The 25,182-nt window shown below is 35.9% G+C and overlaps 1 protein-coding gene across 14 annotated transcripts in view; it reads right to left on the reverse strand.

The window, feature by feature from the left end:
- The window catches only part of ntm (neurotrimin), a 633,991-nt gene that overhangs the window by 130,118 nt on the left and 478,691 nt on the right, over positions 1-25,182 (reverse strand). For all 14 annotated transcript variants that reach the window (XM_079804856.1, XM_079804855.1, XM_079804854.1 and 11 more), the window contains one exon: positions 2,743-2,868. In XM_079804856.1, the coding sequence (XP_079660982.1) occupies positions 2,743-2,868 (126 nt within the window). The remainder of the gene's footprint in view (positions 1-2,742; positions 2,869-25,182) is intronic.

Here is a 25,182-nt window from a genome sequence, read left to right on the forward strand (position 1 = left end):
TCCACCATGATTCCTGTTCACTCCGACAACAAAGCACTTGAATGCAACAAGCTCGTAATCACGACTTCTAAAGTGGGAATTAGGAAATTTCCGATAGCACGTGAAGGCAGCATTATTCACACGCAGAACATGCAAACTTATCAGCGACATGCACTGACTGTCGTGTTTGTTTCTGCTGTGTGATAGGCTGTTAGATTAATCCATGCTCTTTTTATTCACAAACCCCTCACTCATTCTTGCATGTCACATTCCGATGCCACAACCGAACCCCACAGCAACACAACTTCATCAAGGCATTTGATAGGCTGTTTATGATCCAAGGACAGCGCACACTTGAGGGTTGTTCATGCAACCAAACATGTTATGTGGTTGTCTATTTACATTTTAATACATTAAGTGAAACTATACCTTATGCTCCAGAGAAACAAGCGTGCAGACATCTTTACAATGTTGTCTTTGAACTTCAATTTTTGCGGTGGCTCTGTATATTTCTATGGCAACGCGCCGTCTAAGATTAATTATTTAATTTGCTTATAGAGTTAGGTTATGTAGTAATTTATGGTCTAATATTAAATATGAGAGGGAGGGAATTGCAAATGGGCACTTTTCAGTTCAAGTGTTTTGATTGGCTGATGCTCTCAGAGGTGGCCACTGTGGCCCCTTCATCTTCATCTGCATAGCTTAAAGTTCATGTTTAGAACAATGTCTTTAAGGTTTCTCCTATGCATAATTCACTTTCCAAACCAATTTCAGATTAACCTAGACATCGTGCTGAAAACAAAGACCAAACATCATTGGGTTACATTGAACTTCTGCATCTAATAATGCATGCAATTGCATGTATGCATTCATGTATACCTAAATAGATACGTTTGTATAGTTTGCATGTATACAAACAACATCCATTAAGTATATAGAGTTCTGTTAAAAGAAAAGGAGAAGATTTTCTCCATTTTGTGTAGGAAATCCATGCTTTGTGGCTTCAAGCTACATGGCAAAACCAGTTTGTTGAGTGGGCTGAGGGACTGGGGTGAATCGTGATGGGATCAGTTTGCGATCAATAACATGCTAATGTTATCTTTCATTTACATTTACATATTTGGCAGACGCTTTTATCCAATACACTTATTACAGGGACAATCCCCCTGGAGCAAAATGGAGTAAAGTACCTTGCTCAAGGACACACTGGTGGCGGCGACTGCTGGGATCGAACCAGCAACCTTCTGCACATCAGTTCAGTGGACCACTAGACCACCAGCTCCCTTTCACATATGGTCCCTGATTGTCTTTGCAGATTTATCTCCTAGCCCAACTATTTCCTTGATAGTGGAACTTCTTTTGGAGGTGTGAGCTTTAGGGTCCTGTCCTTTTCATCATGGGAGAGTTATAGTTATCATGAGCATTGTAATGTTTGAAGTGGATGTCATAACAAATGTCAGTAGATTGGGTAAAATGAGCAGTTCATTCATAAGATCTTGCATGCTGTGGAAAACCGAAACGAGCTAAAAAAAGGACTACATAATTGAACATTGTTTATATTGTTATATTGATAACGGTATACCATCAATAAATACTCATACCATTTTATCGATTAGGCCTAGTCTAACTCCATTCTGGTATGTAACTTTTCATGATCAAATCTTGATTGATAAAATTAAGTCTCCCAATTTTTTTTATTTCCCCTTATTGTTCTGTTTTTAAAACAATATTGCTTACTTTCTCCTGTGGAAAACAGAAGAACATGTTTTGAAGAATGGCTCACTAAGGTTTTGGCCCTACAATGAAAGTCAGTGGGGTCCAAAACAACAAAAAACTAAGACATTTCTCAAAATATCTTCCATCGCAGAAGAACTAAAGTCATAGAAGTTTGGAAAGATATAAGAGTGAGTAAATGGAGTCAGAATTTACATTTTGGAGTGAACTATCCCTTTAAGAGGGAAATCTGTAGACAATGGAAGTATTTAAACACAGTGTCCACCAGCTGAATGATGTGAGGAGTAAATAGGTCGATCCTGTGGTCTAACAAGACCCTGACTGGACTGAATTCATTCTGACAGCTGATCTTTTATTCCTAAAAGCAGTGGAAGCTCTTAGCAGATACCTGTACTGTATCATAATGGAATCCCATCTCAAACTCTTTCACTTATCTCAACAAAAAAAACCCCAGAGCAGTCACTTCTGTGTCGCATTAACATTTCAATTACCTGATCCTTGTAACAACACAAAGGAAGAAAAAGGGGGGGGTTTACGGGGTGCATGAGCAGGTACGGCAGTCCAATTGCACCCCATGAATCATAGCGCATTAAAATGCAGTTTTTCCCTGATTAAGTGAAATGGTGCACAGCAGAACAGAGCTGCAGACAGGCCCAAATGGAGCTGATTTGTTCATGTGGCCTGAAGATAAGCAAAATGGACCACTCAGCTTGTACCATGCAAACACAAACACACATATACACATGTACACATCCACACAGGTCAAACACACACACAGCTCTCAGTGAAAAAGACACCTGATATATGATCTTACTCATGCTAAATATGTCAGTGGGATGCAGTATTTTGCTAAATCATCAAGGAAAATGTGCACTGTTCTTGTAATGGGAAAATACATCAGCACTACTGGACAAATATTGAGGATTGTGGTTTCATTGCGAAGGCGAGAACTATTGACTAAAGTTTTGCTTACTTTTCACAGATTATGTGTAGTATTTTCTGCCCACAGAGGCATGATATGCTTCTTACCTGAAGGTGATAACATCCTCCAGACGATGGCAGGCTCTGGTTTTCCGTTAGCCAGGCACATCAGAGTGACGTTGGAGCCTTCGTTCACCACAAGATCCTTTGACAGGTTCACGATCTTTGGAGGAACTGTAAAACAAAAAGTCCACTTTAGACAATATGAAAGGTTGTGTTCCCACTTGTAGTTCGCTTGGTTTGTTTGGTCTGGACCAAAAAACAAAAAAAAGGGTTCAGATTGGCATTTTTATTAGGGACGCACCGGTTGACCGGACAAAAATCGGAACCGGTTTTCTTTGTATTTTTCTTGCCATTTTTCCGGAAGTGCGCCCGCGTGCACATACGCCTATATTGCAATCATTCGCGAACATGAGAGAGAACTGAGGGAAGAGACGAGATACACTGAAGGGAATGAAGAGCCGCTTTCCTGCGCGAGCTGAAGTTGCGCGAGTTTACCTCTCCGCCTGCACAAGCGCAGATAGTGAGCGTTTGTTCAGCTCAGCTTCTTACGTGTTGGATCGGATGCGAACGAAACAGACTAACTTGTGACAAAGCCGAAATACTTATTTTTGTAGCTTAAAGAAGAACATGCATGCACTTTTGAAATGAAATACTATCAGTTCTGTAGCCTATGAATGATCATTTTTATTTTACCTTAAAATTACATTGACTTAAATAGATTTAAAAAGCACCTGCTGTAGCATCTTAGTTTTTTTCGTTGCACTAAAGATTATTTGATTTAACGTTTTGGGACAATTATATACTTTGTTTTTATTTAATTTCACTGGTAAAGACTTTTTTTTTTACACTGAATTTTAAAACAAATGCTGATTTAAGTAGGCTAACATCTTTTTTTGGATTGCAGAAAATGCAGTTGTTGCCTTTAATTTCACCTTTCAGCCTTTTCATTTCCAATTCAATTTCCCGTTAATTTCAGATTGTGGACTTGTTTTCATTAGCCAAAAGCCAATTTAGCCTGTTAAATACCAAATAAACATCTTGTTCATGTATACTTTCATTTTATTGTGTAAAAAAAAAATAAAAAAAATAAAATAAATAAATAAACAAATAAATAAATAAATAAATAAATAGGTATCAGCCAGTTTTCTTGAAAAAAAATCGGTATCGGCCATATAAAATCATGATCGGTGCATCACTAATTTTTATCACCAAACCTAAAGATACCAAACCTAAAGGCATAGGGATACGTTCACAACCTGATTGATGGGCTTTAATGACTTTAATGACTAATAGACAATTTCATTACGGGTCTTACCGAACATCCAAAACAATGTTGTGTGCTGGGCTACTTGTGTTTGTTAATTGTGTGTAGCTACATATGATGGTTTTTAGAGCAGCTGGGAACTCATGAAGCGTTTATAAAATGTGTAAAAGAGCAAAACAGCGACAGGAATCCCTCCGTCACACACACAAATGAAGATCTGCTGTGAGGAGACACGGTTCTGATGCCTGAACCGAACTGTGACGGGCAACATCACGACTATGACGAGACGAAACCGGTATGCTTCAGCATTCTGTCCTTTTTAGGTTCGCATCTTCCTGTTTTTGGTTCGTTTACATGTCTTTGGTCCGTGTTGCGTTCATATTTCATTTGAACCGCACCAGAGTTTGTTTGGAAGTGGGTTGAGGGCCGATCTTTTCAGCGTTCTCAGTCCACTTGTTTGATGCACACCAGGGTTCAGAAGGCAACGTTCACACTTTTTCAAAGGAACCGCACTAACAGAGCTATCACACCAGAGTTAGTTTTAATCCAATCGAACATGTCAAGTTGCCCATCACATGGTACTCGCGGTAATTCAAGAACACCAGATTTAAATAATAAGACTGTGTTGAGCTGAACAATTATTAATTTTCTGTCCATGAAATATCCAAACAGTTGCTCATCTGTCTAATAAAACACATCAGATATTAAAGCGCCTTTGGTGTTCCCATGGTTTCTACAAAATAAAGCAGAGGGAAATCGAGGGTATGATGTCCGTGTCCTGGTTAAAATCGCTTATTTATTTGGATTAAAAAAATTTTGGAAACATTTGGGATAATGTAAGTACACAAGTCAACAAAATATATAATATTGTTCTAGTGGTTTTGGATATTTAATCCAAAAATCTTACATATTGGGCCTTTAATTTGCAACATGTCAACTTACTCTCATCAGAGTATTTGTAGACTGTTAGGTCAGGGTTAGTAGAATAAATTGACATGTACTTCCAAATTTACTTACAGTTAGTAAAATGTCTGTTGAGGGACCATCCAAATAAAGTATTGTCAGACAGTCTACTAATACTCTGACTGGTAGTTGACATGTTGCAAAGTTACTTATGTAGAATGTCTAAAGTGGACTATCGAAATTAAGTGTTACTTTACCAAAACATCTGTTACAATAGTGAATGTCCCTTCTCAGTAATGACACACAATACTCAAGAATATAGACTGCCATAGTTCAGAAATCAATGGACTTTTCCACAGAGCATGTAAACATAAATGTAACATTTAATAAATGTAACACTGACAGCTTACGTTCAAGGTATGTTCAAGCACATTTTTTATTAAATCATATAACATTTTTAAAACGACAAGCTCTCTTCAGAAAGTTATATTGTTTGGGGGGCTTGATTTGGCATTTAGATTTTTCAAAAATTCAAAAAGCTCTGTAATGTTTTTTGGGTATCACTTCTTTTTGGTGCTGAAAAATTGCAAACTAGAAACATTCCACAAGATTGATTTATTGATTGCCTTTGCACTTTGAACACAATCTAAACAGACTGCAGAGCAAGCCACAACTCAGGCATTTATGAGGGCCTTGCAGATCTAAAAAAAATCTACAACTCAGCAAAACTAAAGATGTTACAAATACCCGATTTAGTTACCCTATAGGGAATGGTGATAAAGGGTGCCGACATCTTCCCTTCAGGAGAGCAAATTATGGCCTACTTCTAAAAGGGAGTGTTAAACATTAACTAGAACACTCAGAGAATATGTGATTGCAAATTAACAATCAATTATTTTTGTTGGATTTCAAAAAAAGTGTCAAGGAAACTACGTTGAAACCTAAAAAAAAGAATGTACACTACACTCTACTGCTAATATAATATAAACTGAAGTAGATTTGAATCAACGTCTCAATTAAGGTAAATGCATTCAATTTGATAAATTTAGATTAAATTAAAACGAGAGATAACACCATAATTCACATTGAAATATACGTCAAAAACAATTGTGAACAGCTGCATTCACCTGAATACAGTATACATTTATAAGTATTTGGAATATATTTATAAGTGTATATATATAAATATAATTTATAAGTGTGTATATATATTTATATACACACACACACACACACACACACACACACACCACTTGGAAGAAATTTAAGACAATTTAATTATTGATTTATATACATTATCATTAAAAAGTTTGGGTTCAGCACGTTTTTTTAACCAAATTAATACTTTTATTCAGCGATGATACAAAGTAATAGTAATTTTTTTTTGTTGTAACTTTTTAACCATGCAATAAAGAATCCTAAAAATGCATCACGGTTTCCACAAACATTAATCAGCACAACTGTATTCAACTGTGATAATACAAAATCAGCAAATCAGCTAGGTTAGAATACTTTCTGAAGGATTATCAATTCAGCTTTGCCATCACAGGAATAAATCACATCTTTAAACATATTTAAAAATAGAAAAGAGTTATTTAAATTGTAATAAATGTCACAATGATTCTGTTTTACTGTATTTTTTTCAAATAAATGTAGCCTTGCTGAGCATAAAATACATTAAAAGGGGTCATGAACTGATAAATAAAAAAAAATCTTGAGCTTTTGACATAAGATCATCATACAATAAGAATATCCTGTAAGTTTCAGAACTGAAAACAGCTTTTATTTTAACCAATCCCAGAGAACGACTCGTTGTCTAATGAGCCTATAATAGATGGTGAAAGACAGCCTTTGCAGAAGATCAACGCCCACTTCATCATCACAACTTTGGCCCCGCCCACTGGTGTGTTAGTGAGATGACGAGGAGAGAAGAGCGATACAGGATCACTGGACTCAAAATAACATTACCTTCCAAAGGATCCTAATGAATGTGCTTTTTTATTCTCAACAATGTGAATGTCTCAGTTGAGCATTATTTATTTGTATTCATATATTTCACTGTGGATTCTTTGGAAAATCCGTTGCAATTTCGGCACAGGCTTTGCAAACAGACTTTTACGATATGGACTCAACAGTAATGCCACAACATGTGAGTAACCGTGTTCATTCTAATGCCTGATCTGAGATCAGTGATTTCTGATATGATTCATGTACAGTCAGATGTTTTTTGTCTGTGTCAGTAAATCAAACCAGATGAAAATAATCTGTTATTTAAACTGTGATTAAATTATATATAGAAAGCGATCAAAGAACGCTCCCTTTACAATCACTGGAGCTGTTAATCAAACAGTGTGAGTTTATCAGTGACTGAGTTCTGGACTTGCACCAAAACTCCCGATATAATCAACAAATCTCTTATTAACATTGTGTTTGCACTGTTAGTTATGATGAAAGCATCTGTTAGTGTGCAGAAATAGTTTCAATGACGAGATCACAGCATTCAGGAGCTCAACATGTGTGTGATCGGCTACAATGATCATCACTGCAACCTTTCATGCCACAATCTTAATATAATGCCATAGATCTAAATATAATGCTATAAACAACACTTTTCACGATTAGTTAACCTTGAGAGCTGTAATAGTGAAAATGTGCTAAACGTTTTCGAGAGTTCCACATGTAATACTAGCTATTTCATATTCAAAGATGTCAGCCAATCACAGCAGTGGGCGTTTACACTGAAGTCTCGCAGCAGCCAATCACAGCAGTGGGCGTTTACACTGAAGTCTCGCAGCAGCCAATCACAGCAGTGGGCGTTTACACTGAAGTCTCACAGCAAGTCAAGTCAACTTTATTTATAGCGCTTTTTACAATGAATTGTTTCAAAGCAGCTTCACAGTGTTAAACAGGAAAATAATGCAACAGAATTTTATTCGGCCGTACAGCCGCTCCAGAGAAAACGGTGAAGTCATCAGCTCATTTAAATGATCATACAGTAACAATGTGGACATTAGATTAGTAATTAGATCAGTAATTTAGTTTATATGGTTAATTGAGTTTACTAATTAGATTTATTTGGATGTTTAGTTGAAAAATGTAGTGTCCCCAACTGAGCAAGCCAAGCCAGAGGCAAAGACAGCAGCCAATCACAGCAGTGGGAGTTTACACTGAAGTCTCACAGCAGCCAATCACAGCAGTGGGCGTTTGAGACTGAAGTCTCATAGCAGCCAATCACAGCAGTGGGCGTTTGAGACTGAAGTCTCACAGCAGCCAATCACAGTAGTGGGAGTTTACACTGAAGTCTCAGAGCAGCCAATCACAGTAGTGGGAGTTTGAGACTGAAGTCTCACAGCAGCCAATCACAGTAGTGGGAGTTTACACTGAAGTCTCACAGCAGCCAATCACAGTAGTGGGAGTTTGAGACTGAAGTCTCACAGCAGCCAATCACAGTAGTGGGAGTTTACACTGAAGTCTCACAGCAGCCAATCACAGTAGTGGGAGTCTCACAGCAGACACACCCCTTCAAACAGAGCGTTCAGAGTAGGGGCTAAAATCATGGTAGGAAAAATGTGTTGTATTGCTAAACTATGACATGTAAAAATCATACTAACGTTATAACCGCAGCACAGGAAACATTATAAAACAATAAAACAATGCAGTTCATGATAGAGCCCAAACTTTTTAACAGCAGTTTGGACAGCTTTTTTCCTTCTGGTTATCATGAAAAACCTTGAAGAAAACATTAATATGGATATTCAAATGAAGTGAACACCAGTTTTTTGGGAATCAAGATTTTTCGAGCTGTTGCTTTTGGCACAGGCACCCTGAGGATTTCACACACACACACACACACACACACACACACACACACACACACACACACACACACACACACACACACACACACACACACACACACACACACACACACACACACACACACACACACACACACACACACACACACACACACACACACACACACACACACACACACACACACACACACACACACACACACACACACACACACACACACACACACACACACACACACACACACACACACACACACACACACACACACACTTTTGAGTACTGAACCATGAACCTTTACAAGTCTTTCCTCACAAATCCATGGTTCATATTAAAAAAATTGTCCTGCAACATAAAGGTCAGTTAAGTTAAAGGTCAGTTCAGTATAATGTCTCCAATCTCTAGAGAGCATCCTGCACTTTTGCCTCAATGATGGCCGGCAAAATATGTTTGACTTGACTTCCGTAGCAGTAGAATAAAGTCCTTTAGAGGCCATTAACTAATTCCCTTCACTGTAAATGTAGATCCACAACGAGCAGTAGCAGAAATGCTTCTGTTAAATTAATTCAATAAATGCCTTCAGGCGGCGTACGCATGATATCTCATTCCGTGAAACCTTACAAAACAAAACACACAGTGTATGAGCACGCTGCTTTAAACAATTAGCATTATCATTAGGCGCTCAAAAGAGATGTTCTCAGTAAATGTAATAATAGGTGGCACTGATGGTGTGATCAGAAAACTACCGGTGTCGTTTGACACATTATGTTCTGCCGTTGAATACAGATGTTATTTTGACACGTGTACTCTGTCAAGAGATTTGGTTTTGCATTTCAAAGCGGAGACGACTCAAAGGTTGCCGTATCCGTCAGAGCTGGTACCAACAAAGCCAGAGAGTATCACTGTTTTATCCTGTTTTAGTCACTAAAGACATGTTCCTCCAGAGACACTCCGCTATAAATAATTCATTTAATGTCAGTCTAAGTGTACGTCCTCTTCATAAGTAACAGACAGCCATATTGTTATCTGATCCTTTTATCTTTTTTTGACATATTATGGTCAAGTTCACACTTTTCTCCAATTTGTCACATACAGGGTAAACAATCTGTTTGTTTCATGACGGATAATGGCCGTTAAGTTTTGTTGATTTTCAACGTGATCTCATGAGAATACATGTGTATTTTTACGTAAAGTGTAGTTCTACCACATATACAGTTATTTACATTTTCATACACACTTAAACCTAAAATATTGATTTATCGACGGCACTAAAACGTAAAATATTTACGTATGAACAAATTTACCGACGTACAAATTTGTACGTATTCCTATTTATGAATATTAAAATCATGGCATTGTTTTGATCACTTGTTACATCAATTCTATGTTTTCAGTCGCATTTATTAAACACAGTTTATTCATCCACTTAATATGAAATAATAACATTTCGCTCTGTTCGTGACTTCTCGTTTGGGAGTATAACATCATGTTAAACAAGACTTTAATATATTAACCATTTTGTAATATTTAGTTTGTTTGTCTCATGGCAAAGGCGTTTTCTCCTGCACAGCGACTGACAATATATCCATAAAACACACCAAAACAACATAAATTCACTAAAAGATTTAACAATAAATTCCCGCGCTCGTTATGATGAATGCATATTCAAAACTCACGCCCTCAAGAAGCGTTACGACATGTAACATCAAAGCATCAATCGCTCATTGGCTCATGCTGTGTTTCAGTCGATGCACATTAGAGCTGCAACTAACGATTATTTTTTCTGTCGACTAATCTAACGATTATTTTTTCGATTAGTCGACTAATCTAACGATTATTTTTCCAGATTAATCTTATTATTCTTTTTTACTGATTATTGTATTTAAAAGAGGGTAGTGAATTTGTATATTATTTTAACATGAAATCAATGAATGATGACAATATTAATTGTATTTCAGGAAGGGTAGTGTACATAGTATGCCATTTTATAATGAAATATATGAACAAAAGAAGCTTTTTAAACATAATATATAATGATACTATTCATCATAAAATGTATACAGAGTAGGCCTAATTAGGAAAAGTTGTTTACTATAGTAGTTGAGTATGATTTACTTATTGATTTGTGTCAATAGTAAACGAAAATGCACTTGTATTTATCTGCAAAAGGTTCACATACAGGAGCTTTCAGCATAGTTTTAATATAGTATAACTAGTCGTCTATTTTGAAGATACATGTGCATAAACAACGACTAAAGCTGCCAGAAGTTTTTGCCCAAACTTCAAAGACACATTTAAATTATTAAAGCTAGAGGCATATCTTAACTTTAATGTTACTTTAATCATGTAAACTACCTATATACAACAAGTTATTATGCATATGTGTTTGGGACAGAGCGGAACCAGGTCGCATTAACAGCAGATATATGCAGCCCATAATAAATAAAAGCACGAGACGTACTGGGGTCGGAGAAGAACCCAGGAAAATGTGACCGTCTGTTGCAATACACGCGCCACGGTTCAGCTGCGCGAGAGAACACTGGCAGCAGGGTTGCCAGGTTTACACAACAAAACCCACCCATTCGTTACTCAAAACTAGCCCAAAACAAGCCCAATCGCGTTTCGGGGAGGTTCTCTGGTAAACATCGCGTTCGGGGGGTTAAATATGTGTGTTTTTTTGCTTCAACCCGCGGACATGAGACACAGCCCGCGGCAACAGTGTAGAAGTAGCCCAATTCCGCGGAAAAAAGCGGACTTGGCAACACTGACTGCAGTGTGAAAGCTCCCGCTCTCCACGCGCACAGCTTCTGCTCTGCCACCGCGCGCAGTGTGAAACCGGCGTTACAGAGCGAACAAAGCACAGTTTTATTCGGCTTCTGTTTAAAGTACTCCTACACTTTTGAATGCCGCGGTCTGGCTTTATATGATAAATGATCATTTTCACTATGCCCAGGAGCAGAAGCTGCCATTATTCTAGATCTTCTGTTCCATTCTAGAACGTAAATAATGTGCCGCCGACGCGTCGACGCATTTCACGCACGTCGACGTATTTTCGTAGTCGACGTCATCGACGACGTCGACGCGTCGTTGCAGCCCTAATGCACATTTGAAATTGGGAAATGCCTTCGAGGATTAATATTTTCATGGATTAATAACTTAAATTGTTCTCTATAACTCATACAAAACTATATCCCGTCAGAGAGGACTGCGACTTTAACACATCATATTTGAATGAGTTTTGGTGCGGCTTTTGACATTTTCGTAATAAATAAATTATGTTTTTCTTCATAACTGTGGGTAGTTTTATGAAATGGTTATGAGTAGGTTTAGTAGTATAGGATTAGCAGATTCAAATATCTTTTTAATGCTATATTGTTACTAAAATGGTCATTTTCCTACACATCTCTGTCTAATACCTTTTTATTCTTTTTATATTCTGTATAAAACGGGTATGTTTAGGTTTGGGAGTAGGGTAAAGGGATCTTACATTCATCTATAAAATGATTATAAATTATACAGATATATTTGATATGAAAGATTCGTAAATATTTAATGTTTTGAAGCTGTAAAAACAATGCCAGGTTTAAATGATGCAGATACGTCCATAATATAAGTATCAGCATCTATACAAATGTACAAAAAAAGTATGTTTTCTGTTTTGTATATAAATACCTAAAAATATGTTTTTAATGGTCTAGATGTAGTTCCTGCATAAGTAACACTTGAGTAATTAGTGATGACTATATGTATACATTTTATGACTATATAATTAGAGTAAAAAAGATGATTGATTAGGTCTCAGACACACAATAATGTGATTATTAATTAATTGGTAATTCTTTATAATTTGTCATAGTTAGTTGATGGTTATTAATTAAGCTAATCTCATTCAGTAATTCTTGATTACCTAATAAGGAACTACCTCAGCCTTGAATTTGATATTTATATACTGATTAGTTAAGCTTGTTTCTATAATAGTAGCTGAAGTGTTAATGTAGTACTACTAGGGGTGTAACGGTACACAAAACTGACAGTTCGGTACGTACCTCAGTTTTGAAGTCACGGTTCGGTACGGATTCGGTACAGCAGTTTTACAAAATTGCTTTTTATTAATTTTTATTCAACAGTGGTTTAATGAAAAAAAAATTGTGTCTGTCTTTAAATGAATTCAGTTATAACTAAAAGTATCTTAAAGATAATGCTGTAAACAAATAGGGAGCCCTTACTTATATATTGCTATTAAAGATTAACAACAGAGCCCAAACTATTAGCCTAAATTAATTTGTTATTTATTTTTAGATATAATAATCAACACTCATAAGCTTCACATAAGGTAGTTTTTGCATTAACATCTAAATCTAATTATTATTATTATTATTATTTCTCCAATTCGTTGTTGAAATATAATCATTTAGTGGCTGTAATTTTCATGACAGGTTTATTTAAACATACATTAAATAAACGAGACATCACTAACAGGCTAAGTAGTATATAATGAATATATATAGGCTAATATAACGAATATATAGGCTAATATAGTGCATGCATTCAGTGAAAGAGTTAATCTCTCTAGTGAACTCACAGCTGTGGACACTGAATGACTTCTGAGGTAAACATGATTCTACATGACATTGTTTACAAGCTGTTTTATTGTCTTTCCGCGGTTGAAACACCGATGGAGCGATTACACAACATATGATACGTTTCAGTAAGTTGTAATATATCCTCAACACACCTTAAGATATTAATTTATGTTTATTCTTTAGGAAGAGATGATCGCGTTCACTCGCGCGCCGCGCGCTGCAGCTTGAAGTTGAACTGATAAGTGTCTATCAGTCACGTCACATTATAGAGCGTTAAAACTGCATTTATCGTTTGAATTTCGTGATAAAATGGACTGAATACTCAATATGTTCGTGTGGGAACTAGGATTGAAGTGTGTTCCGCGCTTTAAACAAGCCGACTGTTAACTGTTAAAGATTGCATTCATAACCGTTCAGTACACGCGTGCACCGTACCGAAAGCCCTGTACCAAAACGGTTCAATACGAATACGTGTACCGTTACACCCCTAAGTACTACTCATTAGCCCAGCATTACTTCCTGCATAGTGACCAATTAATGATGGGCCAATATCCTAAAGTGTTACAAAAAAGTGCTTTACATAGAAAAAGGAGTTCAAATCATCATAAAATAATCATATACATAAGTGTGGCAAGCAGCGAGGCTGAGGGACCATGAGAGCGGGGCGAGTGTCTCACAGAGGAGCTCGGACGCACAAAAGGAGGAGCGGCGACAGTGAAGGACAAGAGAGGACCAGGCCTGGACCTTATGTTGTGTTTTATTTATGTTGTGTATGTATGTGCGCGGCAGCAGTCCATGAGGGGTTTTATTGATTAAAGTTTACCGGTTCCCGCCTCCTTCTTCCCATAACAACATACCCCGTTACATTAAGAAATAAAAATACCATGCATAAAAAATAAACATAACACTAAGTTCGGGATTCACATTGATTTCAATACAAAATCTAAACCTAATGATAACAAAAAGGCTTCGTTTTTCCCTTTAATAAAAGGAACTGAATACATTGACAAATAACTACAAACAAAAGGGAGATTAACTATTATTAAACATTTTAAATGACTGACAGCTTCATTCATGAAGAAATTATAATTGGCTGAATTTGCAGATTTTTGAAGAAATGCATTACTTTCATAATGAAAGACAAAAATAAAACGATAAAAACTTCATCTAAATTCCAAATGCTAAATCTTCAGCCGGCAGCAAGAGCTGTGCGTTTGATTATCTGCAGCCCAGAATGTTAAATGTGTTTTGCTCACTGTTCTAAATATGGCAAGCATAAAGTCATTCTAAAAAAGAAAAGCATAAAAAGCTCTGTGCACTATTTAGAGCCTCCACACGGCAGATTCCAGCAAAAACCGCAGCACACAAGCTCTGTTTATCGACAAACTGTAACAGTCACCCAAGGAACCATATGAAAGTTAATAAGAGACCTGTTTACAACGGCACCGCGACCCTCTGTATGACAATGACCGTCAGAGTGAGGAATGATTCTATCACTGCATTTATGACTTGTGTCTTGGAACGATAGCGTGTATCTTTGCGAGCCATATTTCTGATATGGATGGACGGAATGCAACTCAAAGCCATTTTCAAAGCCAATAAAGGGCTTACAATGAGTGTTCTCCCTTTATATTGCACACACTCTCTCACACAATCACCAGGAAACATGGGGATGTGTGTGTGTGTCTGTCTCGCCAGATTGGATTCTCCAGCTTCTGTATGAGGTAAAGCATGTTAAATTGCATTTTAATAGAGTCGTACCATCCTCTTACTTTTGATGCCGGATTTCTGAGCTTCAAAGAGATCTTCAGTTGACAGGAGGAGCAATTGAATAGAAATAACTTGGTATATCTCAGTCTATTCCCGAGATTTGACCTCAGCGGAGATGTGGGAATCCTCTGTAAGGCGTGATATGGATGATCAAATATGAATATTAACTCGCTAGCAAAACAAAATCACACACCATTAGAAAAAACGAAATAAACCGAATGTGAGATTGAGATATTAGAGTTTTGGTTCGGTTGAACAAAAGGACAGAAGTCTGGCAGACCAGATCCAGCAGTTTTTTTTTACAATCCATTAACGAGCACTTCATTATGATGATTAGCAGCAACTGAGGGCACCATTAATACGGCTAAGATTATCACAAAATCATCACCACTAATTGTTTTAGATTAAAAAAGAATTTAATAATGCAAGGGCTGACATTTATCAGAGCTACAATTCTACACTCAATTCAGGGGCTTTTAAATAAATAAATAAATAAATAAATAAAAGCATTAATGCGCTAATCATATTCATATATAAAAATGTGCAATTAAGCTGTGATTAATCGATTGACAGCCCTATAAATAACTATAATATATATATAATATATATAATATATATATATATATATATATATATATATATATATATATATATATATATATATATATATATATATGTATATATATATATATATATATATATTTATAGGGCTGTCAATCGATTAATCGCAGCTTAATTGCACATTTTTTTCAGTTCTTAATGTACCTTAAATTAATACGTTTCAAGTTTTTAATACTCTAATCAACATGGTTATGGACAAACATGCATGCTTTATGCAAATGTATGTTTATTATTAGTGAAATCATACTCAGAGCATGAAGACTAGACATGTATCAAAGGTCATAGGTGTTTTTCACGCGATTCGCGTGAACAGTAGCTATGTTTCCATCCAAAGTTGCGAATGTAATTTATGCGCAAAAAATGCAATATCGCATCCAGTTTTCATCCAGTGATTCGAAGAGAACATCATCGTCACTTCCTGATAAACTACTGCTAAAAAATCACTACGAAACATAGGAGAAGCCACCATATATAACCATTTTCGTATATAATAAATTATTTGTGTCTCAGAGAAACTTGTGCGTCTCAAACTTTCAGAGACAGATGCTGCTGTTTGGGAACGCAGTCATAAGACAGGAGGGAAATATACCGAGCATCTTTGACAACAGACTTCTGAATGACCAAAACAGCATTTCAGATGTTTTGCAAAAAAGATTTTCCCGCTGGTTACTACAGTTATCGCGAAAGTCACATGATTTTTTTTTATGCGCATCAAGGAATTTATTTGATAATGCATTTCCATCGTAGTTTATGATCATGTTTTCGTATCGGATAGAAAATGTATCCTACTCAAACGAGCGCATACGTTTTTTTTATGCGCATTTTAAGAATTTATGCACATCTTGCCGTTTCCATTCAGCATTTTCTGATGCGATATCCCAAAATGCGCATAAAAATAGGTGGATGGAAACATAGCTAGTGCGAGAAACACAGACTCGGGAGCGCTCTTGTTCAGAAAAGTAACCTGCGCATTCCTTTTAGCCGATTGTTATCTATTTAGTTCAATAAAACACATGTACTTTAAGTGGTGATGGTGTTAATGATTTACCTCGGATATGAGCGAGAGCGAGCTTGCAGTGTATTCGCACATCACGCTCAGACTGCAGCACACACGTTAAACTGTTTTTCAGCTTTTCATGAGCAGACTAAATCCAGGATTATTGCTCAACGCGTCTCAAAACGATGTAGCTGAAGTAACGTTACAGCGCTTCACTTGATGTGTTTGTATGAGTTGATGTGTGGGCGTCGGCTCTGGATCATCAGTATTTGAATCTCAGTAGAACGCGCGATCCGTGGGCGTGGTCGCATTAGCGAATAATAAGTGGCTCACAGGTGACTGACATCTATCGCTTTTCAAACAGATTACAAAAACACAGAATATTTGTTTTCGATTTGGTTTACATTGTTTAAAACCAGACATTTCAGCGTTTCTTTATTAGTATTCACTAAGCTAGAGGTCATTTTCTGAAGACTATCTGAATGAACGTCTTTGACAGAGAGGCTGCAGATGAATGATAAAAAACGACAGTTATTTGAGTCTCTTGGGCACTGATAAGAAAAAAAGAGAGCCGATCGCGCCGGTGCGACTGCCGACTCGAGAGGGTTAAACAGAAAAAAAAATTGGTAGCTTATGTAGGTTATATAACGTCACTTGTTTCAGAATAGTAGCTAATGTTAATGTTAACCCTTTTCTTTCCCCATTTCTGTTTGCTGCTGCATCCTTTACGTCTACGGCTGCTCAATTTCTCCAACTACGGGCTAGGACACGGATTAAACAGAAAATGCACGCTGCGTTAATTGAGCGTTAATAAAATTAGTGCTGTTAAAATGAATTTGTGTTAATGCGTTATTAACGCATTAATTTTGACAGCCCTAATATATAATTATATATATATAATAAATGAATATATATATATATATAATAAATGAATATATATATATATATATAATAAATGAATATATATATATATATATATATATATAATAAATGAATATATATATATATATATATAATAAATGAATATATATATATATATATATATAATAAATGAATATATATATATATATATATATAATAAATGAATATATATATATATATATATATATATATATATATATAATAAATGAATATATATATATATATATATATATAATAAATGAATATATATATATATATAATAAATGAATATATATATATATATAATAAATGAATATATATATATATATATATATATAATAAATGAATATATATATATAATAAATGAATATATATATATATATAATAAATGAATATATATATATATATATAATAAATGAATATATATATATATATATATATAATAAATGAATATATATATATATATATATAATAAATGAATATATATATATATATATATAATAAATGAATATATATATATATATAATAAATGAATATATATATATATATATATATAATAAATGAATATATATATATATATATAATAAATGAATATATATATATATATATATATATAATAAATTAATATATATATATATATATATATATATAATAAATGAATATATATATATATATAATAAATGAATATATATATATATATAATAAATGAATATATATATATATATATATAATAAATGAATATATATATATATAATAAATGAATATATATATATATATATATATATATATATATATATATATATATATATATATATATATATATATATATACATATACATATACACATACACATACACATACACACACAATTAGCGTGTTAACGCATGTGATTTTTTTACGCATTCAAAATATTTAACAATTAACGCAGCATGACCGTTTTTTTTTTTTTTTTTGGCTAGCATTACATTATATGATCACGCAAATTCACGTCTTAAATGAACTTAAAGAGGAAATGAGATGCGCGTCAGAACCGCTTCATGTTCGGCAGCGGCAGATCTTAAAGTGACAGCAGACTAATAAACCAGTTACTGTGATTCTGTCATTAAAGTTTCTCAAAGAACTAAGATAACAGAAAACTGTAGCTTTAATACGTTAAAATAATCATCTATTACTAATTTATAATGTATGCAGTTAAGACTGTAAAGTGTTTGATAACTTTATTACATTTTTGTATATTTATTATATACGAAGACCACAGGTATAAATTACATTTATTATTATGGTTTCTATGAAGATTGTTTTAAGTTCACTTAAATTAAAAGTTTTTTAAAGCCTAATAAATGTTGAAATTTATTTATTTTAAACATTAATGATAGACATTCAACATTAATTCAATATAATTGAAAGCTATCAGTTTCATATAGACATCAGTATCAGTGATACTGGCCTTCATTCATAAAAAGATACCATTACAACGAAATATTTAAAATATACTCTTCAAGTTGTTTCTACATTAACTTGGAGAGTAAATTTTTTTTATCGATTGACAGCACTAATATATACATACATACAATCAGGTTTAGGTGCTTCTACATCAGTGTTATTCACCTTTCACGGTTTAATTTATCTCCATTGATCTCATGTTTAATGTGATAGTTTCATCCTTACATCTACTGTAATACAATATATTGTTAGTCTCGAGGGTCTTTACATTTTTATCGATTTTCATGTGTGCTAATGGACCGGTGGCAGAACTTCTGTTAAGCGTGTCAGCGGTTCTGGGTTCTGATCCACCTCAGTGATAGTACACCAAGAGCATGGACACGTTTGTGTGCATCTTGTTTTGAGATTTTACCGGAATGAATAGACTGTCTCTAGACCAGCAATAAGCGTGTGTCTGTGTGAAGACTGTGCACGAGCCACATGAAAACAGCGGCAACGAGCACTCGGCATGATTTCAAAATCAACACATTCCAGTGCCAGATCGCCTCAACACAAACAAACAAAATGAATACGCTACTAATCAACAGGAGATGTCTCCTTTGTATTACATACATCTGTGCCACAAGAGGTTGGTAGGGATATGATCAATCCTGGCAAAAAGTTGTGGGGACATGTCCCACTCGCAAATTACACCACAACTTGACAATAGAATTGCCATTGGCTAGTACATTTTTAGTTTACTCGCCTGACTGATATATTATATGATTCCACCAAATCATTTAAATATCTGAACGTACACTCTTAACTCTCAATCAATCAAGCATTACATTATGATATTATGATAATCAAGCACTATTTAATGATAGAACTTTAGTAATTAGAACTAAAACTTAGTAACCATGTATGAATGAATATTTGACATTTTAACTGAACTTAGGACTGATTGTGGTGCTTAAGATATAAAAAATAAAAAAAGATAATATTACCAGATAATAGTAATTATTATTAAAATAAAATAATACTACAACTAATTCTACTACTAATAACAATATACAAACAGACAAAGGATAGATGAGCTGCTGGGTTCATGAATATTAATCACGTTGTCTGTGTTCGCTCAAACTGATTTGCCGAAATCAAAACAGGGACGGTAATAGATGAGCGCCAGCCAATGAGATTGCCGTTTGCGCATTAGTCCCGCCCAATACCGGAGAAACCAGCATATCTTCTGCTTGTTTTTAAAAGCTGAATAATTTTAAATGAACTCCATAATTTTGATTCTGGGTGGTATGCAAGTCTCTCTCTCAACTACAATACAATTTTGTCCATCATATCGATGGTATCATGATGGTGATTCTGAAATAGCCTACTCTATTCATTGCCAGACCATTTGATCTACGATATATCTTGAAGTAGATCTATGTGTAAGAGGCAAAAAAGTGTTTGTTCACAGTATTTGTATTTATTCAAGACAATGTGATGTCTGTTTCAAAAACTGACCACTGAGATGAACCTGTCTTGCCTGAAGACATAACATTTCTAGACTTCTGGAAATAAATGAAATGCATAAACAAACAAATAATATTTTAAATTTGTGCTCTTTTGTCCATTCCGGATTAAAATAGGTCTGATGTTTCGGCATGGTAATGTTATGATATAACGTAGCAGCAAGTCATGGAGGCTTGTTTACGTTTTTAACCAATGATTTATCAGATATTTATTTGACACCGCTTTCAGCCAATCATTTGTTTGACCAGAGATCTTCCGGCATTAGATGCTATGCTGCTGCTTCCCAATAAAGATTCTAGAGCTGGGTTTTTTAAGCAACTTTTCAGCGCAACTCCAAAAAGGAGGACAAATGAGTGTCCGGCTTGAGGCTGTGCCGGACACCGGACAGGGGGCTTAAAATACGGACTGTCCGGCCAAAATCCGGATGTATGGCCACCCTACTCTCTCTCTGCGTGTGTGTGTGTGTGTGTGTGTGTGTGTGTGTGTGTGTGTGTGTGTGTGTGTGTGTGTGTGTGTGTGTGTGAGAGGGAGCGAGAGAAACACAGCACTCTCAACAAAGCGGCAGCGAGTTGTGCGCCTTCACACTAGAGTTTACGGTACGTCAAACACAGGAACGCTGCGCATCCATTGAGTTGAACTGAAATAGTACAGATCACTTGATGAAGAGCAAACTCTCAAGCGCTCCGTCAAGAGTGTTTAGCGAGTGAAAATATATCTATGCTAAACTAATACTTAGCCTCTAACACACACACTGGCGAGTAAAATCTAAGAATTTATTAGCCAATGGCTGATGACAGACATTATTTAGTCGCCCAGAGTGAAGATTTAGTTGCATATGCGAGATTTACTCCCATTGTAGAGGGTTGCCTATGCATACATGTATATATGTATGTGAATATTAGGGATGGGTTATCAAGAACCGGTTACATTTTAGAACCGGATTTGCCCAGAACTGGTGATTCGATAAGAAACGCTCATTTCAATTCCGCTTATCGGTTACTGTGTGCATTTTAGTGTGATTTTTAACAATTTGAGCGCAAAAAAGATGCGTGTGCTGTTTTCTGTGCTGCAGACACACACACACACACACACACACACACACACACACACACACGTGTGCGTGAATATTAGGGATGGGTTATCAAGAACCGGTTACATTTTAGAACCGGATTTGCCCAGAACTGGTGATTCGATAAGAAACGCTCATTTCAATTCCGCTTATCGGTTACTGTGTGCATTTTAGTGTGATTTTTAACAATTTGAGCGTAAAAAAGATGCGTGTGCTGTTTTCTGTGCTGCAGACACACACACACACACACACACGTGTGCACCGAACGGCTTCTCATAGTGATTGAATAGTGTGCAATAATGAACGGAGTTCTCTTCCTCGTCTTTTTGCACAGCACGCAAATGGACAAACACACACAAAAATGTCAAAATACTCTCGTAAACACAGTCGGTTATGTCGTTGACGGCAGATTTTCTTGATGCCGTCTCTATGATAACGTTAATCAAACAACAGAAGATGAGAAAACTCAATTGCTGTTCTAGACAGAATAACTTAATTATATTTGTAATGTATAGCCTATATTTTATTAAGGGGGGGGGGGGGGGGGGTGAAATGCTGTTTCATGCATACTGAGCTTTTTACACTGTTAAAGACTTGGATTCCCATCCTAAACATGGACAAAGTTGGACGTTTGATGGAGTATTTCTGTGCCAAAAATACTCCTTCCGGTTTCTCATAAGTTTCGGAACGTTTTTTCAGAGTATGGGTATATGTGACATCAAATAGGGCGGAATGCCCTTGTACGGGCTGTACAGGCTCTTCTCCCGGAAGGGCACGCGTGCGACTAGAGCGAGAGAGAAAAACACAAGCCGAGGAAACCGGCTGCACTGCAGTCACAGGACTTCACGAAATCAACAATGTCACCAAAGATATGTGTTTTTGGTTGTCAGGACAAGACAATCATGTTTTTCCGAAGCAGCAACAGAGTTGTGCAAGTGTTTGTTTGTTCCCTGAATTTCGGCAACGATGGTTTATAAACATTTACATTACATGTAGTCATTTAGCAGACCCTTTTATCCAAAGCGACTTACAAATGAGAGCAATAGAAGCAACTAGAACAGTCAAGGGCAACAGTATGCAAGTGCTGTAACAAGTCTCGGTTAATCTAGTACAGAACACACAGGACAGACATTTTTTTTTTTTTTTTTTTTTAAGGTATAGTTCAACTCCGGATTTGTAGCTCACCTAATGCTGAAAGATGGAGCAATCCCAGCGATTAAGGTTCACAGTCGTGTGTTGGCAGCAGGCGGTGAGTAAAAATGCTTCAAATGTCTTTGTGTTGTTTGTTATCGATTCCATTGTTTTTCTATGTACACATGCATAGCTGCGCGCGATCGTCATTCTTTAGCTCCGCCCGAACGATACGCCCCCAGCCGCTCAGCTTTTTCCGGAAAGATTCAGTACAGTGTATCTTTCTTTTATAAATATAATAAAACGAAAGACTTTTTGGAGATATGAAAGATGCAATACTACTCTATAGGTACTGACATTTGATTGACTGAAAATGAGTGTTTCACCCCCCCCTTTAATAAAGTGCAGTGTTATTTTACATTTTAACTACAGTTTCTGTACCTACCTGAAAATTTGTATTTGAATCCTATCTTTGTTCAATAGTATTTATTTGTGCAATTGCTAATTTGTTTATTTGTTCTTTTTTTAATTACTGAGTGTGTACTTGTCTTTAGTAATTTTTTTATACATTTTTAAACCAAAAAAAGTTGCTAGCCTGTTGATTTTTGTTCATTGCATTCAGCTACAATGAAATGTTTTGCCATAGTAATAATAAATGTGAATGATAGCTAATGTTTTTTTTTACCCTATTGGAATCTAAATAAGGAATCGATAAGAATCGGAATCGATAAGCAGAATCATTCAAATTCAACCCTAGTGATTACGTTTCATATTTGGTTTGGTGCCAATGAGTCAATGATATTTATGAGTCAACACAAAGGATAACAAATGGCCTCGTTCCAGCCAGATGATCTCTTACTGCAAGTGTCCACTGGTGTGGAAGAAACCCGCTCAATACTGCTTAAAACTTTAGTGGTCTGCAGCTTTGGGGCGGTGTCTGTAAAACAGCAGTGTGGTTGCCTTCAGTATGGTTTATGATTGCTTTCAATATGTGGTCAATAAAGTCATTATATGTATGCACAATTACAGTGCAAATTTACATCTGTTTGCCTAAAGTATAGAGTAAAACTTTTGTTAACCAAGCTACAATGATTTCTCAAAATCTGAATTCAATATAGCAACAGTGTGCACTGAATACTCCAGAAACTACTGATGGATTTTGAATCTTATGACAGATTGACTTCACCTCAAAGCAACTGGCTCCCACCCTGTATTTTTCTTTTCCCATTTGAATAAAGTTGGACATTTCTCAACTTTCTGATGCTCTTACTGGTTGCTCCGCTGCCAATCCCCCACGTTAACCCGTCGCTCATCTCCCATGGAGAATGAATTGAAAACGCCTTCTCAACTCCACGCCAGTGGACACATACAGAGCCAGTGATTCCGGAAGGGGAGTTTGCTGATAAAACATCCACCATCTGAAAATATACTTCCAGTATGCGACCGCTCCATTCTTGTCATGCAGTCATGGAGACGTGTGTCATATTACACTAAAACCACATATCGTTTTTGTCTTCTGTGGCACAATAAACATGTCAGTGTCGCCAGTCTGTTTGATAAGCACGGAGAGTTTGGGAAACAGGAAATCAATCTGCGTTTTGTTGCTGTCACAAGAATGTAAAGACCAGCAGTGGCAGAGCTCGGTTCCAAAACCTAGCGATTTTCCTCGCTGCATTCTGCCAAAATAGGCAGCATCCTAAACATAGACATAGTGTCCGAAAGCTGGTGAATTTTACATCAAAACAATAATCCTGAGGAGAAATGTCTTGATTTGTGATTTCAGGCATGTTTAATGTTGCTTCCTGGTAATTCTCATGAAATGACTCCATCCTATTGATTTACATTCATTAATATTTCACACACTTATGCACTCTTTTTCTTCCAGGATCAATAGTTGCACGATCAATAGTGAAACCAGTCACAATGCACGTGAATACAAATTAAATAACACGTTGCAATTCTGTTGTGTACAAACAGCGTTTGACTTTGCCTTGTTCCTATGTAAAGCTGATATAATAGCGCTGTTCTGTGACCAAAATAAACATCTACATTATGAATACACAAGGCCCTAATATTTGAGACACAGCTGCAGGAACAATGTTTGCATCCAGTGAAAATGTCAGATAATTTGACATGCAAATGATGACCTCTTTCAGGCTCTGATTACTATGCAAAGTCTTTAATCAGGGAATGAATATTTACTTCATCTGCATCTCCAATACAACACATTCGCTTCATTTTCGTTCCTAAAAAAAAAAAGATTTTACGAAAAGCAGCTTTTGACATCTCCCGGCTCTTCGCTTGGCTTGGGGGATATCCCGAGTATCACGGCACTCTCTCCCATTACAGTTTGGATATAATCCTGTCCTCTAGGTTTCTGACAGAAACGAATTAAAGACAAAAGCAGATGGGCTACATAGTCCCTTAAGAAAGAGTTTTAGATATCAGCTTTATGGATTTTAGGAAATACTGTGTTCAC

This window comes from Gobio gobio, assembly GCF_949357685.1.
Source record: "Gobio gobio genome assembly, chromosome: 22".
NCBI classification, from domain to species: Eukaryota; Metazoa; Chordata; class Actinopteri; order Cypriniformes; family Gobionidae; genus Gobio; species Gobio gobio.